General features: G+C 39.5%; 1 protein-coding gene across 1 annotated transcript in view; it reads left to right on the top strand.

The window, feature by feature from the left end:
• NDUFS4 (NADH:ubiquinone oxidoreductase subunit S4) overlaps positions 1 to 14,645 on the top strand; it is a 139,169-nt gene extending 124,524 nt beyond the window's left edge. The window contains exons 3-5 of the mRNA XM_075854915.1: positions 7,910 to 8,082; positions 11,838 to 11,911; positions 14,427 to 14,645. Of these exons, the coding sequence (XP_075711030.1) occupies positions 7,910 to 8,082; positions 11,838 to 11,911; positions 14,427 to 14,530 (351 nt within the window). The 3' untranslated portion in view covers positions 14,531 to 14,645. The remainder of the gene's footprint in view (positions 1 to 7,909; positions 8,083 to 11,837; positions 11,912 to 14,426) is intronic.
• Positions 14,646 to 21,209: the final 6,564 nt, after the last annotated feature.

Raw genomic sequence — 21,209 nt, forward strand, 5'->3', positions numbered from 1 at the left:
TGGTTAGAACCTGTGTGTGTGCTGTCCTCTGAAGGGAGTAGTACACACCGTTGTAGGAAATCTTCAGTTTCTTGGCAATTTCTCGCATGGAATAGCCTTCATTTCTAAGAACAAGAATAGACTGTCGAGTTTCACATGAAAGCTCTCTTTTTCTAGCCATTTTGAGGGTTTAATCGAACCCACAAATGTAATGCTCCAGATTCTCAACTAGCTCAAAGGAAGGTCAGTTTTATAGCTCCTCTAAACAGCAAAACTGTTTACAGCGGTGCTAAGATAATTGCACAAGGGTTTTCAAGTGTTTTCTAATCATCCATTAGCCTTCTAACACAGTTAGTAAGAAACCTATAGAGAAAAGAGGTCAAGTACGCTCAAGATAATATATGATAGAAAAAACTTCTTTATTAGCGGAAACACAAAAACAAGACAATTAAAACATGAGTCATACAGTGTAAAGTTGGCGTCAGCCCATGTGGTGTACATATATTAATGATATAACATAATGTAAAAAATCAATAGCAAGGATCCGGGATTAAATACTGTTGTTAAAAAACAGTCTTAAATGCATGTGGCTATATGTAACAACACATAAATAAATGGTATAGGAAACAAGTTTTAGATTTTAAGTTGGAACCACCATTGCCTGGTATGTAGGAGTTATGAACAGTGTAAGTAAAGATGTGGTAAAAGTAACCATGAATGGAGTAATTCACATCTAAGATACACCATACACTGGTGCTGAAACATGTAAACCGTAAGTATGATTGGTAGCACACAGTAGTATAATGAGGCAAATACAGGTGAAAAATAGATAATCTAGATCCTAGTACCAAACAAATATAGCCAGACACAAGAACAGGAGTGTAGTATTACGTACCCGGATTCATATGACCAACATGGGGGAGACGCCAGTCACGACGCGCGTTTCGGCTGATGCCTTCGTCCGGGGGTGGCGTCTTCCCGGCGGGACCCTCCCTTAAATACAGGTATAATTAGGCCGTAATTGGTGTCAGTGTGGGTGATATCAGAGGTCCTCGGCGACAGGCCGGGGGTAGCAAGATGGCTACTCCCCACTTCCGCTACCGCGTCATCCAGGCGGAAGTGCGCGGACGCTGTCTGGCAGCGCCGCCCACGTCCAACCAGGATTGGAGACTCGGCCGAGAGTGAGTGAGCCACTCCCCCACCCCCCGCCAGCGCACACCTCTGCCACCCAGATACTACTCAGAGGGGAGATGTAAACTAGAAATACTGATAGCATTAACGATAGGAATATGTGAGTACATTTAAAAGACTTGGAAACGTTAGTTGTTGCTAGGGGATGCAAATATGACCTATATGCAGGTAAGTAGGCAAAAAGAAGAAAAAGCGGAGACAAAGGCACAAAGGAAAGAGAGACAACGAAGAAAAAAGGGGAAAGATGTGAAAAGAAGAAGAGAAGCACAAATGTATGCAATGTGACATGAAAGACGGTCCATGATAACTCAAAAATGTAAAATTTAAATAAAGAAAGGGACCGAAGAAAAAGTGAATAAATAAATAAATAAATGAGGGTGTGAGAAAATGTGTTGAAAAATGAAAAAGTGTTATATATGTATATATATAAACAATATACAATGTGTTCTACAGCTATATACATGAGTGAGGCAATAAATTCATAACGGTGTAAATAGTGAGTGAATGAATATGTTGGTGAAAATATAAGAGACATGTTGAATATTATATGTGAACAAAATAAAGAAAATATGAAGTTGTTACATATGTGTATGTAAAGAATAAATATATATATACAATACATTATACAGTTATATAAATAAAGTAAGAAAATAATGTATACACAGATTTTATATCAATGCAGGTGCATGTTCACCAATACTCATTTATATATACATCCTAAATAAATAAAAATAAAAATATGAATATATATATATACATACACATATAAATACAAAATATACAGGCAGGACACAAAGATATATATATATTGGACATCACAAAGAAATATAATATACTAATAAAATATATACTATGTGTACATATAAATGCATAGGGAAAGAAATATCCGTGAATATGAATATATCACTAATAAATAAATATATACATGCACAGACATACATAAATAAATATATATATATATATATACAAAGAATACAAAAATACATATTAATTAGTATAAATCGGTACAAAAATATCAAAGCATCTATATATTAGAAAATCATTGTGCATGTAATATAATATGGACCAGTGCGGACTAATATCCGTAATCATACACACATACACATAACACTAAAGAATACATACATACAATACACTACAATATATTAGATCCATTCAATACACACATATATATACATGTGTATACATCAATGTGGTAACACTAAAGACCAATTAAAGAACTGCACATATACAATAACCCTCCCCACCCATTAACAAAATGAGTCAAACGCGTATATATTAATATCTTCATCTCCAAGAATCCATGACCTCCAGTAACCACGATGTATACGTCTCCGACAGATAACTGTATTTCTAAATGCCTTCAAAACATGAGAAAAATCCCAAAGGAGGGTAGTTAACAAGGTAATGACTATATATGTATATAAAAATAGCAACTAAAAGAAGCTATGTTAAACGATATAATAAGAACATAATTAAAAACTAGACCCGCAGAGAGTCAGTGGTTCAGAGAAATGGAGCGAAATTAAGAGATTCATTAAGACCCAGAGGCTGCATTGACCCAAGGGTCCAAATCCAGCGTGCTTCGCATTGTGCCAATTTTTGTTTGATATTCCCCCCTCTCATGCTTGCAACAATGTGATCAATGCCTCTCACCTTTAGCTTTGTTGGATCACAGGAGTGGTATGTTTTAAAATGGCGCGGTATAGGTTTTAGAGTTTCCACGACTTCCTCACTTGCTGCTCGTCTGATGTCAGACATGTGCTCTCTCACCCGCACTTTTAGTTCCCTTGAGGTAAGACCGACATACACTTTAGGGCATGGGCACGTTGCATAATATACTACTGCTTTAGTAGTGCAAGTTATCGCATGCGTTATAGTATACGTTTTCGTGCCTGTAACATTAAGGAAAGTTGTTGTACTCTCTACGTTAGGACATGCCACACAATGCCCACAAGGGGAACATCCCCATTTAGCTCCTTTTGTCCCAAAGGGATATTTTCTCATCATCGGGTCATAGTGACTCCACTAGGTGATCTTTTAAATTTTTCCCACGTCTTGCTGTTATACTGGGATACCTAGTCACATAATTAGTAAGAATTGGGTCCGTGAGCAGGATTGGCCAAAACCTTTTAACAATTTCCTTCATTTGTGGCCACCACGAGTGATAGTTGGTTATAAACCTCACCTTGGTCTGTGTATCTTTTTTCCTTTTGGTGAATAGGAGATCATCTCTATTGGCATGTTTGGCTCTATGGTGTGCTTTCTTAATGGACCGCATGCTGTAGCCTCGTTCAATGAAGCGGTTTTTTAGATCCTTGGCTTGTTCCTCGAATATAATATCAGAGGAACATATCCTCCTTATCCTCAAAAATTGCCCAATAGGGATTGCCTGTAGGGTCTGTGGTGGATGAGAGGATGAAAAGTGCAGTAGAGAATTAACGGAAGTCTCTTTTCGAAATACGTCACTCTGCAAAAAAACCATCCAAATCCTTGGTTAATTGGATGTCCAAAAAATCAATGTGCTGGCTGTTTGATTTATATGTAAATTTAAGATTGATCTGATTGTTGTTAAGATCCAGCATGAATTTGTCTAATTCAGAGTGGGTGCCCTTCCAGATGACCAAGATGTCATCAATGTACCGTGCCCAAAACAGGACCCGGTCCATTGAATCATCCCGGCCATCTGTAAAAAGGTCCCTTTCCCACAGTCCAAGAAACAAATTGGCATATGAGGGCGCACAGGCTGCCCCCATCGCCGTTCCCTGGAGCTGTAAGTAAAAGTTACCATTGAAGGTAAAAAAGTTGTGCGTCAATGTGTATTCAAGCAACTCAACAAGGAAATCACACATGGGTTTTTCCAGATTGGTCGTAGACAAAAAGAATTTTGTGGCCCTGATGCCATCAGCATGCCTAATACTAGTATAGAGAGATTCAACATCAATCGTAACTAGTAGCATATCGTCATCAATGCTGATGCCACTGACTTTCTGGAGGAGATCTGCAGAGTCACGAATATATGAAGGAAGGTTTGTAACCAAGTCCTTAAGATGATGATCAATATATCTACAGCACTTCTCTGTAATGCTGCCCCTACCTGAGATTATCGGTCTTCCTGGTGGTATCGTATCATTCTTATGCACTTTAGGGAGCAAGTACAGGGTAGGGACAATGGGTTCAGCCGTTGTAAGTGCGGTTAGTAATTCTTTGTTGATAACATCGTCTTGCAAAGCTTTTGATAGTATCTGCTGCAGTATAGATCTAAAAGAAGACGAGGGATTAAATGTGAGTTTTTTTATAGCACTGTCTATCTCGTAGTTGTTTGTAGGCCTCAGCCTCGTACATGTGACAAGGCCATACCACCACATTCCCGCCTTTGTCGGCAGCCTTAAATACAACATCCTTCAATTTTTGCAAATTGTTAAGGCTTTCCCGTTGCGCTGTAGTTAGATTATCATGTCTGATGTTGGCGGGAATGTTTTGAAATTCTAATGTAACCGCCTTCACAAATGAGTCCACAGCTGGACATAGGCTAAGTGGGGGGAATTTCTTAGATTTCATACGGACACACACTGGGATTTTACCTGGTACAGTAGTATCCTGTTCTTCCAATAAATCCTCCAAAATCCCTAATGCTTGTTGCTCTTCTACGGTTGGAAAGAGGTCCGCGTGATTGGATTTATGGAACCATTTTTTGTGTATAAGTGATCGACCGAACATATTGAGATCTTTTACTGCAGAGAAAGCATCAAAGCGATTACAAGGTGCAAACGTAAGACCCTTTGCAATGACCTCTCTATCTATATCTGAGAAGGTATGCGTGGATAAATTAATCACCTTTAGGCGATGGGTGGGATCCTGCATATCTGGTCTTTTCTTGTTTGCCATTTGTCTCTGCGTAAGTTTTCTTTTAGGACGTGAGCCAGATAATTGGTTATAGCGAGAGAATGCGTTTTCTGTTTCACTGAGGGAGGATATAGAGGATATAGATGGTGTACGACTCCGTCCACCTGTTTTATTCCTTCTCCACCTATACACCCGATTTTGTTGGAAATCTCCAACATCTCTAGTGAACTTTTTAGATTTAGTGGCTTGTATCTCTTTCTCCCACTCAGAAAATTGAGCCTCAAGACCCAATCTAAATCGAGACATATTCTCTGCAGATAAAAGTGCAATCAACTGAGATTGAACATCTTCAATTTCTGCATCCAACAGAACAAGTGTATCTTGATTAAGTCCCACCAAAAGTTCCATAAACCTTTTGGAGCTACTATTGCAAACAGCTTCCCAGCCAGTGATGAAATTTTCATCACTGATTGGAAATGAGGGAAAAATTTGGATCCTAAGACCCCTTGGAATGAGACATCTCTGGATATAATTTTCTAAAAATACTTTGTTCCACCAGACCTTCATACGTCGGTGGAGTAAATTTTTGTATTTGTGTTGAAGTTCGCTCACACTCTCTGAACCACTAAAACCAGACACTGTAGACTCATCCTTAAAAACGTGATCCATCAAGGATCGCCAGGCGCCATCTCTGGCCTTGTAGTCCATGGGACCCACGGTACCTGATTCTGTGTAGAACACAGAGGAAATTAGTATAGATAACCAACATGTACACGAGCAGTTTTAGTGTGAACTCCAAAAATATGTCTTTATGTGTCTATAAGCATTGACGTAACACAAATAGCTGTAACTATAGAATGAGGAGAACACACATATAACCCAATATGACCTGGTACTCTGACCATAGCATTACTAAGAAACCTATAGAGAAAAGAGGTCAAGTACGCTCAAGATAATATATGATAGAAAAAACTTCTTTATTAGCGGAAACACAAAAACAAGACAATTAAAACATGAGTCATACAGTGTAAAGTTGGCGTCAGCCCATGTGGTGTACATATATTAATGATATAACATAATGTAAAAAATCAATAGCAAGGATCCGGGATTAAAAACTGTTGTTAAAAAAACAGTCTTAAATGCATGTGGCTATATGTAACAACACATAAATAAATGGTATAGGAAACAAGTTTTAGATTTTAAGTTGGAACCACCATTGCCTGGTATGTAGGAGTTATGAACAGTGTAAGTAAAGATGTGGTAAAAGTAACCATGAATGGAGTAATTCACATCTAAGATACACCATACACTGGTGCTGAAACATGTAAACCGTAAGTATGATTGGTAGCACACAGTAGTATAATGAGGCAAATACAGGTGAAAAATAGATAATCTAGATCCTAGTACCAAACAAATATAGCCAGACACAAGAACAGGAGTGTAGTATTACGTACCCGGATTCATATGACCAACATTTTGAGGGTTTAATCGAACCCACAAATGTAATGCTCCAGATTCTAAACTAGCTCAAAGGAAGGTCAGTTTTATAGCTCCTCTAAACAGCAAAACTGTTTACAGCGGTGCTAACATAATTGCACAAGGGTTTTCTAATCATCCATTAGCCTTCTAACACAGTTATCAAACACAATGTACCATTAGAACACTGGAGTGATGGTTGCTGGAAATGGGCATCTATACACATATGTAGATATTGCATTAAAAACCAGACGTTTGCAGCTAGAATAGTCATTTAGCACATTAACAATGTATAGAGTGTATTTCTGATTAATTTAATGTTATCTTCATTGAAAAAAACTGTGCTTTTCTTTCAAAAATAAGGAAATTTCTAAGTGACCCTAAACTTTTGAACGGTAGTGTATACATATATATACATACATGCATATATATGTGTGTGTGTGTGTGTGTGTATATATATATATATATATATATATATACACATGTGTATGTGTCTGTATGTATGTATGTATGTATGTGTATATATATATATATATATATTTTTTGTTTAAGCAAGATGGGAGCAGGGATGTATCACTGCTACACTAGGCAGATTTGTCATTTTTGGATCTGGAAAAGCTTGGTTCTGTGGAAGGTATATTTGTAGCCTTATTTGTCTTAACCAGAAACGGATATAACTAGGGAACAGCTGAATAGAATTAGTAGTAACTTGATAGAACAGGACGACTCAAGGTAAATTGTCTCTGATGATCCAATTTTAATAAAGATAACTGAAGATATTATAAGATGCCATAAAATTAGCATACCATGCTTTTTGTCATTATGATGAATAGGATTGGAGTAGAAGTGTTCTTGTGGACACATATGGTTGAACAAGGGGGCATATTGTTCCGCACCACTTAATTAACAGACTTATCATTTTCTATAGCGGCTTCGATCAGTTACAATTCTTCTTTAGCCTGATGGACAGGATAATGGTATGCATTGATTATGATGGACTTGTGTCATTGTGATCTGCATTTGTATAAGGTATTCCCCCTAAAGAAATGTCTTTCCCTTAGGAAAAAAGCTGTAGACCCTGGGTGTGGGGTGCAGCAGTTTTTTGTTAATTAAAGCCCGACGTAGACAAAAGTGTTTAGTGATGTTAATTACCTTCCCTTTTTTCCAACGAATAATCCCCTTGCTTCTGAAGTTAGCCATTGGTCTGGAAATATGTCAACTTCTAAGTTGGGACCTTAGACACCTTGGTTAATATTAACTCTTCAGTGTTTTCTATTTTACAATGAAAGGGTTCTCAGCTTTGTTTTGCTGTTTGTGAAATAAATTACTTTCCAAGCGTTCACTTTCTCATTCATCCTAAAGATACAGAAATGGAATGAACACGACACATAATAATATATTTGTCTTCTCTTATTAGGATATCTCTACAATAACTGGATTTCCAGAAGAACAAATCAAAACCAGGAAAGTTCACATCTATGTCCCGGCTCGGAACGCCATGCAATCCGGTGTACAGAACACCAAGAAATGGAGACTTGACTTTGATGCTCGTGAGCGTTGGGAGAACCCTTTAATGGGATGGGCATCAACGTAAGTGACTTAATATCGCACATTTCTTAAGTGTATGGTTATACACTACCGTTCAAAAGTTTGGGGTCACCCAGACAATTTTGTGTTTTCCATGAAAACTCACACTTATATTTATCAAATGAGTTGCAAAATGACTAGAAAGTATAGTCAAGACATTGACAAGGTTAGAAATAATTATTTTTATTTGAAATAATAATTTTCTCCTTCAAACTTTGCTTTCGTCAAAGAATGCTCCATTTAGAGCAATTACAGCATTGCAGACCTTTGGCATTCTAGCTGATAATTTGCTGAGGTAATCGGGAGAAATTTCACCCCATGCTTCCAGAAGCCCCTCCCACAAGTTGGATTGGCTTGATGGGCACTTGCGTACAATACGGTCAAGCTGCTCCCACAACAGCTCTATGGGGTTGAGATCTGGTGACTGCGCTGGCCACTCCATTACAGATAGAATACCAGCTGCCTGCTTCTTCCCTAAATAGTTCTTGCATCATTTGGAGGTGTGCTCTGGGTCATTGTCCTGTTGTAGGATGAAATTGGCTCCAATCAAGCGCTGTCCACAGGGTATGGCATGGCGTTGCAAAATGGAGTGATAGCCTTCCTTATTCAAAATCCCTTTTACCTTGTACAAATCTCCCACTTTACCAGCACCAAAGCAACCCCAGACCATCACATTACCTCCACCATGCTTGACAGATGGTCAGTGTGATCCAAACACCTCAAACTTCGATTCGTCTGTCCATAACACTTTTTTCCAATCTTCCTCTGTCCAATGTCTGTGTGCTTTTGCCCATATTAATCTTTTCCTTTTATTAGCCAGTCTCAGATATGGATTTTTCTTTGCCACTCTGCCCTGAAGGCCAGCATCCCGGAGTGGCCTCTTCACTGTAGACGTTAACACTGGCGTTTTGCGGGTACTATTTAATGAAGCTGCCAGTTGAGGACCTGTGAGGCGTCTATTTCTCAAACTAGAGACTCTAATGTACTTATCTTGTTGCTCATTTGTGCAGCGGGGCCTCCCACTTCTCTTTCTACTCTGGTTAGAGCCTGTTTGTGCTGTCCTCTGAAGGGAGTAGTACACACCGTTGTAGGAAACCTTCAGTTTCTTGGCAATTTCTCGCATGGAATAGCCTTAATTTCTAAGAACAAGAATAGACTGTCGCGGTTCACATGAAAGCTCTCTTTTTCTAGCCATTTTGAGAGTTTAATCGAACCCACAAATGTAATGCTCCAGATTCTCAACTAGCTCAAAGGAAGGTCAGTTTTATAGCTCCTCTAAACAGCAAAACTGTTTACAGCGGTGCTAACATAATTGCACAAGGGTTTTAAGTGTTTTCTAATCATCCATTAGCCTTCTAACACAGTTAGCAAACACAATGTACCATTAGAACACTGGAGTGATGGTTGCTGGAAATGGGCCTCTATACACCTATGTAGATATTGCATTAAAAACCAGACGTTTGCAGCTAGAATAGTCATTTAGCACATTAACAATGTATAGAGTGTATTTCTGATTAATTTAATGTTATCTTCATTGAAAAAAACTGTGCTTTTCTTTCAAAAATAAGGAAATTTCTAAGTGACCCTAAACTTTTGAACGGTAGTGTATAGGGTGAGCAACACATGTTTGTGCACCTCTGCCATGGACAGCAAAATTGCCTAATTGGTATTCATTTTCTTACTACACAAAGCCAGAGTCGCATGCTAGGCGTTGTAGTTTTGCAACAGCTGAAGCACACTGCTTTAGAGCAATTGAAAAGTAAAAATGTTTTTCCAAAAGTGTATATATTCTTTAAAGGGGTGTTCCTACTTTTACAAACGATGGCATATCGCTAGGATATGCCATAATTTGTTGATCGGTGGGGATCAGACTGCCAGTATCCGCACTGATCTTTAAAAATAAAGTGGCCGTGGCTCAAGTTTAGTTTTGTGGTCCCGTCAAATAAGTTTTTTCCTGCACAGTGGTACTCCTCAGCACAGCCCCATTCGTACTAATTCACATATACTGATATAATCAATGAGGCTCCAAATACTACGAACCCCGCCAATCCTGAGAATGAAGGGGCATAAACCCCTTTAGGTTTTTTCCCTGCACAGTAGCACACCTGTCAGCTCACTGTGCAGGAAAAAAAATCTTCTGCCCCGTTTTCAGGAGCGGCAGGGGTCTTAGAGGTCAGACCCCACCATTCATAACATATGATGGGAATACCGCTTTTAGTAGCATTGAGGAGTAGTATGTGTCGTATATACACATACAGATGTGTCCACCTTAATCTTTGCTGGAATTTGTATTAGGACTCCAATTTCTTATGACACCAATTCAGTACAATATCGTGACATGCTATCAAAACTCTTGATGAGCTGCAATTCACATCACAACCACTGGATGGCTACACCGACACATACAGTGTAGACATCTCGTGACAGAGTATCGCAAAATCATGTTTTGGTTTTTGTTTTCTTCAAAGCTGGTCATCTTGCACCGCATATTTCAGGATATGTTGAGATAAGAGGAAAGGTAAGGGAGGACACATCTGTACTGTCTAACATTAAAGTGTAGCTCCCGTTGTACTCTCCAGCCCAAATTGACATAAGGTGTGGAGAGACTCATCTGCACGCTGGGTGGAACAGTTGCTGTGGCAACCATACGTCGCCCGGAAAGTATCATGCACGGGTCCTTTCCGGGCTCTGTACATCTACCATAAGAACGGTAGTGCCCAGCGTGCGGTAGCTTTTCTCCACGCCCTATGCCAATTTGGACAGAAAAGTACAACTGCACCTACACTTTATGCTTTTAAAGCTATATTGTGTCCTGACTTATGAAGTGACTACAATTGTGATCACATTTCATGCCTAGAGCAGCGATAACCATATTTCTAAACCCCCCGGCAATGTGAACGGCAAATTTTATCCTTGGTTCCTCTGTTCTGATTAGAAGTGACATCTTGACATTTATTCACGTTAAAGTTGCTTTAATATTCTGTGATTTCCTGCGAGTTGTGCGCCATTGATTTGATTGGATTCGTGCTGTATGTAGATGGTATGTTGCTTGCACGGAGAATGTATACACATGGTTTGCATATCCCCCTCTTGTGTATGCCTCTTAATGTTTGGGATCTCTGTGGGACATATGTTCTTGGTGAGAGAAATTTGCTACAGAAGATTAACTATGTAATTATACTCTTATAATAAACATCAGAGCTGCTAACAGTCAAGTCAAGCTGGCTGCTCATGTAGACATTTACACAGCCAAGTTTGGTCATTTTCGACCGTGTAATCCCCAGATAGCTGAGAATGTGAGCTCGAAACAGTCACTAGTCTTCATAAACATTGGAGGTCCCATGTGTCTCAAGGTTTTAGAGCTGGAGATGTGTAAGATAAAGAAGTGATACTGAGAGCAGACATATTTCTGGACTCCTCGTGAGTAATATCATTGAAGAGCTCTACAGTCGCCCTCTAACCAGCCTGAAATGGCTGATAACAGCGAACAGTAGATTGCATTCAATTGACCAAAAAGGGAACATTGCCTATTCACTTGAATGGGATGGCGCAGATGAAGTGCCTTGGCCCCTTCATTCAGCTGATCGAGTGTCCCGTAGGGTCAGAACTTATACATAGATCTTCCTGTAGATTTCAGTTCATTATCACACTTTGATAGTTTGTTAAATATGACAAATATATTATTTAGTGGACCTTTTGTAGTACCAGTAATGACCACTACACGCCCTCCGTTTTATTTTATTTTTATTTTTTTGTAGTGCTGACCCCTTGTCTAACATGGTTCTGTCGTTCACCTCTAAAGACGATGCTGTTGCCTTTGCTGAAAAGAACGGTAAGTAAAGTTATTGAATCTTCTCATTTTGTCATCTGTGTTTTGCACTTTCTCAATTTGTTTCTACAAATGCAAATATATAATTTTAAGATTGCATACCTTAAAGCGTATCTGCCATGCGCCAAATCCTCTGCAAACTAGGGCATCTACCAGATCCTCTACTTACACCACCTCGTTCAGCTGAATAGCCAAGAAGGACCAAATAACAAGGACACACTGTTAAAGGGGTCTTCCGAGATCGGAAAAAACTATCCGAATGGGGGAAATGCCCCGACTGAGGCCAGTGATAGGCTGCAGCGATCGTAGCCGCTTTATTCAATATCCTCCAGTCAGTGATGGAGCCCCCAGCGATCATACATTTATTACCTATCCTTTAAGTGGGTTTGAAACAATATGTCTTTGAACTGATCCGTTTAACGGATACGTCATGAAAAGGGTCATAAGAGTTCATGATCTATGCGTTAAACGGATACCATTATAGCCTGTGGGTGACGGATGTCACATGGTCGCTTCATCCAATAGGCGCTGTATTACTGTATAGCCAGATCTATTACTATTCGTGGCCATGCGAGGCCGCTATACTAAGCTGTTCACCATACATCATTTGAGTGGGGGAAGCCATGTACGGGTTTAGCCGCAGCTGCAATGTTTACATATGGACATGTCGGCCAGGGGGGTTGTCAGAAGTAATAATGTACACATTTTTTAATAAAAAGCAAATCTAAAGTCATTATATGTCCTGTAACGTGGCCAAGATATATGGAAAAAAAATCTCTGGTACTTCCTAAGTTACTTTGTTTCAAGTCCTCACCATTTTTAAGATCTCTGCTTGTTGTCGGAGAATGGGAACATTCTTGCTTACATCCAGAGGCTGAAAACTTGTAGAGACCTAATTCTTCTCACAGCTGAGACTTTTCTACATTGTATCCAGTCTATGTAATATTCCATGATCTCCCTCCTGTCCTAAATGTTTGCTACAATGTTTATCTCACAGAGGATTACCTAGACTGGATACAATTGTCGTAAACGCTCAGCTGTGTGAAGCATGAGCTCTATATACAGGGTGGGCCATTTATATGGATACACCTAAATAAAATGGGAATGGTTGGTGATATTAACTCCCTGTTTGTGGCACATTAGTATATGGGAGGGGGGAAACTTTTCAAGCTGGGTGTTGACCATGGCGGCCATTTTGAAGTTGGCCATTTTGTATCCAACTTTAGTTTTTTCAATGGGAAGAGGGTCATGTGACACATCAAACTTATGGAGAATTTCACAAGAAAAACAATGGTGTGCTTGGTTTTAACGTTACTTTATTCTTTCATGAGTTATTTACAAGTTTCTGACCACTTATAAAATGTGTTCAATGTGCTGCCCAACCCTCTTCTCCCACTCTTCACACACTGATAACAACACCGCAGAAGAAATGCTAGCACAGGCTTCCAGTATCCGTAGTTTCAGTTGCTGCACATCTCGTATCTTCACAGCATAGACAATTGCCTTCAGATGACCCCAAAGATAAAAGTCTAAGGGGGTCAGATCGGGAGACTTAGGGGGCCATTCAACTGGCCCACGACGACCAATCCACTTTCCAGGAAACTGTTCATCTAGGAATGCTCGGACCTGACACCCATAATGTGGTGGTGCACCATCTTGCTGGAAAAACTCAGGGAACATGCCAGCTTCAGTGCATAAAGAGGGAAACACATTATCATGTAGCAATTTCAGATATCCCGTGGCCTTGAGGTTTCCATTGATGAAGAATGGCCCCACTATCTTTATCAGAAACTTGTAAATAACTCATGAAAGAATAAAGTAACGTTAAAACCAAGCACACCATTGTTTTTCTTGTGAAATTCTCGATAAGTTTGAGGTCACATGACCCTCTTCCCATTGAAAAAACTAAAGTTGGATACAAAATGGCCGACTTCAAAATGGCCGCCATGGTCAACACCCAGCTTGAAAAGTTTCCCCCCTCCCATATACTAATGTGCCACAAACAGGAAGTTAATATCACCAACGATTCCCATTTTATTTAGGTGTATCCATATAAATGGCCCACCCTGTAGATTGTCAGCCCGCTGTCAGTGAATGGAGATGTTCTTATATATCCAAACAGGGATTTTAAAAATGGCGAGGAGTTGTTTATATACATAAAACTGGGAAACTAAAGTACAATGCTGTAATAGCCCCCGTAAACCAGTTCTCTGCGTCCCACTGCCTCTGCACTTCTTCTAGTACTTTGGCATTTTAAAAGCACAATAAAATACTATTTTTCTGTCCATACACTCGTCTCGCATGTTTACGTCTTTTTATATATATATATATATATATATATGTGTATATATATATATATATATATATATATAGCGCCCCTTTGATGCTTGATACCACTGATTTTCCACGTGCACAAGCAGAGAATTAAAAAATGGCACTTGCTGCTAATTTTCTATGTTTAGTTTCTGTTCCCCGTGTTTACGTATAATCAAGCTCTAGTTATATGTCATTTTTATAGGATGGAGTTACGAGGTTGACGAGGAGAGGATTCCAAAGCCAAAATCCAAGTCTTATGGAGCAAACTTTTCTTGGAACAAACGGACCAGGATATCCACAAAATGAATTGTTATTGGCCGTCCGTAAGTCTGACTGTGAGCTAAGTCAGCTGCGCTGTATTTATAGCACCAGTATAATACAACTCTTAATCTCCTAATAAATATGACCTTTAAACTACAAACACATCTTGTGGTGTCTATTTAAAATGTTTTTGAAGTTTTAAATTGAGCCTTTGATAAATTTATTTATATTTAGAGGCGATTTAGGGAGTTCATAGCTATAGGAAACTGCTGAACGCCAAGTCCGGTAATAGCAGAGTCCAAATCAGCTGCAGCGTTCAGCAATGTGACAGTATTTTCATAGACATTTGCTAATCCATGGAGAGAAATTCTTGCTTTGTTCTTGCTCCTGTAGTCGGCTCTTATATTTCCTCTTACTTACTTTGTACAGACAATGTCAGTGCTCCTCTGTTCTTCTCATTGTCATCAGGGCTGAGATTGATTTTATAGAGTATTGTACTCCAAATCACTTATGAATAGGATGCGAAGCATTTACAGATATGTACAGGACATGGAATAAAAGCCGTGGCAACTATTTTATGCTGGAATACATTCAATATCCGTTATAAATGTTCATTAGATTGGATTTTAAGGGGTTATTTTAGGACATAGGATAGTTAGTCTAACTTTATGGTAGGCATCAAAATATGATGTGCACATCTGACCCCCGGTACCCCCCACAATCAGCAGAAAGATGGCGCCGCAGTACTTACTGCAGTGCCACAGTCGCTTCACTGTTGTACACGACACAGGAGCACTGGGACCGGCACATCACTTGAATCACCGGGTCAAATGAGGCCACAGCGCTCCCATACTTTTTACTGATTGTGGGGGTACTGGAGGTTGGATCCCTGCAGATCACACTTTCATAAGGATAGGCCATCAATGTTACAGATGTGTCCATCCGTACCTTTGCATGACTTTGGTTAAGGACTCCAATTTCTCATAAAATCACTTCAATTCAATATCATTACATACTAGTAAAATCCTTGATAGCCCGCAAATCACATCACAACCACTGGATGGCCACAAAAACACATCTCGTGATAGAGTATCGCAAAGTGATGTGGTTTTTTTTCATATCTGGTTATTTTGCGCCAAACATCTCAGGATAAGTTGAGATAAGAGGAACGGTAAGGAAGGTCACATCTGTATATCCTAGAAAACCCCTTTAATTTCATTTTCTTACACTGATCAAGGGAAATAATGTCAGTGAAAACAAATCGCATTAAAATGTCAAGGCAGAACCACCGATCCTCCAGTGACTCTCTATTCTGGCAAATAGAGTGGGGCGCGAATGGAAGGCACACATATCGATAGGCCCTATAGGGCATTAACCTTTTGAAAGACATAACTCACTTTGATAGATGTTAATCACTATCTCCACCTAACCCCACCTAAACGTATTATCAGAAAAATCTGATTTATAGCACATCTCTAGACCGGAAAGATGCACCGTGCCGGCTAAGTCACATCTGGTTACTATGAATACACTGCCTAGCAACTAAATGTTGTCAGGCAGGCCATCCCTCTCATCCAGTATTTTTTTAATTTCTTTCTGCTGGGTTAACCAATATTTTGTGAAGAAACATTTAGCTAGAAAACCACCAGTAATTATCTATCATCCTCTGTCATTTCTGTTCACTTTTTCTCTTATTCTGGAAAAGCTGTGCGACAATTAGTGTGGCCGAAGCAGCAAGATCTGTGCCAGGACCCCCCACCCCCAACTATCACATGTGATTTATAGTACTGTTATCCTAAAATGGGGCAGAGCAATCTTCTTACATTGAAAGTTCCATAACCACTCAGGTCCCGGGAGAATCATTGGCCTTACTTTGTGGGGGGGCTACGGGTCTGTAAAGAAATCTTTACTATTGTATAACGAAAGTTCTGCAAATTTCTATAATACTTTATTTCAATTCCTCACTGTATTTGAGAACTTTACTTGCTGTCTTTGAATTCTTTGTCCTAAAAACATCTGCAGGGCTGTTACTATGTATCAGAACTCTATTAACAAGCCTTTCAGCTGTGTGAGCAGCACATTTTCAGGACCGGTTTGCAGCCTCTTCGTGTAAACAATGAATGTTCCCATTCACTGTCTGCAAGCAGATATCTTGGAAATGCTGAAGAATTAACACATACTGTATGTTAGAAATTTGCCAAACTGTCAGATACATAAAACTGAATGAAATGCTTAGTCGCTATTGGGTTTATCAAGCAGAAAACCCCAATTCCGCTAAAAGGACACTAGAAGGGTATTTGTTGTAGAAATTTTCTGCGACTAAAAATCAGTTCTATTCATTTTAATGACATTTGCAAAATCCCACGTGCTCGCTGCAGAAACAACCCCATTCAGATAAATAGAACCTATTTTACTCCAAAACTGCCACGTGTGAAATAACCCGAATGGTGAATGCAGAAAATGTTACCCTCCCCCATCTGTCACAATGGTGAGTTGACATCCTCTAGTGACCGGTCAGGGGGCACCTGTTTGTCTGAATTATACAGATACCGGTAATCAAACACAAGGTGATAAAGGCCTCAAAAATGTAAGAAATGTGGCATTTAGAAGGCACTTGAGTTATTTCAGAAGTTCGACAACATCAAGTGTGGCTTTGCTAACATTAAAGATTGCAGATCTAAACCGTATTATAGTAAATTTCCTGTAATACAGCATCTGATAATCTGGATTATCACAAGGCCAAGAACAGAAGACTGGGAAGAGTTGGTCAATTGTAAGTCTCCCATTGTACTCTACTACTAGAAGGAGAATCACCAATTATTTTCTTACATTTGGCAAAAGCAAGTCTAAAACCTGGCCAATCTATTTATCCTAATGGGCGAAAAAGTGCTCTCATTTCTACTTAGTAATAATCAAAGTGGTGTGTAGTTGTTTAAAGGTGTATTCCCATCTAAGACGGGATATATCCACGGGAAATGCCTTAAATATCTGATAGACTTGGGTCCCGTTCCACCTGGTGAGGCAGCCACAGGCTGCCACATCCAGGTGGAGAATGAATAGAGAGATGGCTGCCCATGTGCACGTCTTTCTCCATTTAGTTTTTTGGGAGTCACATAAACAGATGGGCTCGACCATTTCTGATACTACCATAGCACAGAATGTAGAGCGAAGCACCTGTCTTAGGAGGGAATATCCCTTTAAGATTATTTTTTCATTTTGGGTTATATTCCTGGAGTTTTTCCACTTTTAGGCCGAGGCACACCTAAACTTTCTGTAGTGAAATTTTCCACTTTTAACTATAGAACTCCTATTCACTGCACTACTGCAGCTTGGCTGCTATTCAGTGGCCGGAGCCATCTGCTTCCGGCATGTACGTCCGGTGCTCGGAGGCAGCCGGAGCGGCTTGACGGTCCGGGGTCTGACCCCCACAGATCTTCTACTGATGGCCTATCCGGTGGATAGGTCATCAGTTGTCCAGTAGTGGACAACCCCTTTAATGTATTCCTCTGGACTGTATTCCACTACCAGAGACGTAACTTGAAGCTCCTGGGCCCCAGTTCAAAATCTGTAACCAGGCCCCCACCTACCATGTCATTTATAATACTGGTGTCTTCTTATGCAGCTGAGGGGCCTTTTGGGGTGCCCTCAGGCTCCAGGGCCCAAGTGTGACTGCTACCTCTGCACCCCCTATAGCTACGCCCCTGTGTACTACCATAATTAAAATGGTCAAATCCCTAAACTTGACAAAAAGTCTGTTTTGTAATCCTGGCCTTACAGCTATATTTTATATCCTTTTCTATAACCAACGAATGATCCAGAACATTTGATAATCTAGCATTTACCAGGTCCCGTATGCTCTGGATTATAGGAATTGTACATTGAGTAAAGTCTAGAGTTTCTTACATGTACTAGGCAACCTTAAAGAGGCTCTGTCACCAGATTATAAGTGCCCTATCTCCTACATAATCTGATTGGCGCTGTAATGTAGATAACAGCAGTGGTTTTTATTTTGAAAAACGATCATTTTTGAGCAAGTTATGAGCTAGTTTAGATTTATGCTAATGAGTTTCTCAATGGACAACTGGGTGTGTTTTTTTACTTTTTACCAACTGGGTGTTGTACAGAGGAGTGTATGAGGCTGACCAATCAGTGACTAATCAGTGTCCTGCACTTCTCATTGTTCCAGCCCATCATGATCCACAGCACAGTGTGATTGGTCAGCCTCATACACTTCTCTTCACAACGCCCAGTTGGTAAAAAGTAAAAACACGCCCAGTTGTCTATTAAGAAACTCATTAGCATAAATCTAAACTAGCTCATAACTTGCTAAAAAATGATTGTTTTTCAAAATAAAAACCACTGCTGTTATCTACATTACAGCGCCAATCAGATTATGTAGGAGATAGGGCACTGATAATCTGGTGACAGAGCTTCTTAAAATGGTCGCTAACTTTTCAAAAAACTTATGCTAATCTAATAGTATATCGGATATAGAACAAGTTTGTAACTTTCTTACTGTAAAAATGCAGTATTATCCATTCAAATTCTGTGTGAAGTTACTGTCAATAGGCATTTCCCACTTTTTAATCTGCTGTCTACCCCCTATTGTCAAGCAAAACATGTCTCTAGCTACAGAGCAGAGGAGAGAGACTGCAGGAAGGGGGGGGGTTGTCTCTTCACAGCCTGCCCATAGAAGTCTATGGAGAAGGGAGGGGGGGGCAGAGAGACAAAAATGCTGCTTATAGAAGAGATAGGGTAGCAGTTTCTATGTGTGCAGGTTCTTCTATGTGTGCTGTGTATAGGAGACATAATAGCAGTTAGGCTCTGTCCACTAAGAATCAGAGAGAGAGTCTACAGAGGGAAAAGTGCTAATAAGTTTCAGAATACAAGTCATATAATGACCAGAAATAGTGGCATTCCATATGTACACACATGTGGCTTATTCTGAAAAAGTTGGGTAAGCTTTAATTAAGACAAAACAAGGAGCATCCTTAAGGCTGTGTTCACATGTAGCAGTCAATTTGCGTGATTTGGCCAAGATTTTTGGAAATTCTATTTTCAAGGTCTTTCTTGGCTGTCATTAAATGGAAACCTTTCGTGTACATCTAGAAGAGGAAAAGCTTTCCTGATCATGTCAAATTGGTGTTTCTCCAGACGCATGGATTTGTTGCAGAAATTTCTACTACTTAAAGGGGTTGTCCAGTACGAGACAACTGATCACCTATCCACCAGATAGATGGTAAACTGGTTATCCACAGCACTCACTTGGTTGGAATATCTCCACTTGAATACGGCAGGATGAAAATTCCAAGTCTAGAAATCCCTTCTGGACAATCAATTGATGCAAAAAACTTGAGGACAGCATCCGTATGGCAAAGGTGTAAAAGTGTTTTATTAACACATCCCAATAACAAAGTGCTACGTTTCGACTCCGCAGGAGTCTTTATCAAGCATGAACCTCCGAAAGGACAAGGATCCGTAGCTATGGCAATGCTACGGGAGGTGAGTATGGACTGCAGAATAAAAGCTGTCCATAATTTTTTTTTATAAAAACAAATTACAAAAATTTTAAGCACAAAATTCTAATTTTACCCCAAACGTGTCTATAGCCTTTAAAGCGTGACACGATGTGTAACAAACACAGATGGACTTAAACGTTACTGGGGGTCATCCGTATGACCCGTTCATCTTCATGGTATATATCCAGAGCTGTATTTGCAGTTCTTCTGGTTGTCATTATAACCTGTCAGCAAGCTTGTTGGCAGACAGATACCTTAGGTGAACTCTTATAATAGAGTTGGTGAGTGCCAGAAAGCAAGTAATGCGGGAGAATTCAGCTGTGAAGCCTGCAAAATTGTCAATGCAGCTATGGACCTATGTAACTCAGGATCAGTATTAGATAAGTTGTGATACAATGGATTTACAAAGCTACTAAACGTTATGTAGATTCATTCTGTATTTAAACTTGTCAAAGGCGTGAAATGCGCTTAAACCCTATTAATTATTTGGGTCAAATTTTGGACGTGCAGTAACTGATAAATTAGCTTTAATATTCTTTAACGAGAACCTTGCCAGTTTTAGCAAATACATATTTTCCCCATGAAATAACAATGTTGGAGCACCTTTACTTAGAACTTTGCATTGTTCCTTCGTTGTTCCTCCTGGAATTATTTGAGTAAATTGACAACTAATTGTTACTATTCCCGTTCCGTATCAGACTGTGTAGGGACATACCCAATTGACAAGGTAACACCCAGTTGTCAATTAATTTATACATTTCAAGGGGGGGGGGGAACAATGCCAGAATTGATATTGTTTTGATCATCCCACCTCCTAAAAGTGATCAAAAAGTTGTATGTACCCCTAAATGGTACCAATGAAAATACCAGTCGTGCCGTAAAAAAAAGTTTTATTTATTGTGCGAAAGTAGTAACACAGAAAATAGTCTAAATTTGGTATTGCCGTAATCGTACCGACCTGCAGAATAATGTTAACATTTCATTTGTGATGCACGGTTAACGCCCTAAAAATAAAACCCCAAAAACGTAAGCGGAATTGCTGTACTTTGTTTCTTTTCAACCCTCTCAAAAAAATAAATAATGTTTAAACATATATTAAAAGTTCTACAATACATTATATGTAGGTGTCCTTAAAAAATACAACTAGTGCCGCAATAAAACAAGCCCTAATGCGGCTAGGTCGATGGAAAAATAAAAATGTTATG

This window comes from Rhinoderma darwinii, chromosome 1 (genome assembly GCF_050947455.1).
Source record: "Rhinoderma darwinii isolate aRhiDar2 chromosome 1, aRhiDar2.hap1, whole genome shotgun sequence".
In the NCBI taxonomy this organism is placed as follows: domain Eukaryota; kingdom Metazoa; phylum Chordata; class Amphibia; order Anura; family Rhinodermatidae; genus Rhinoderma; species Rhinoderma darwinii.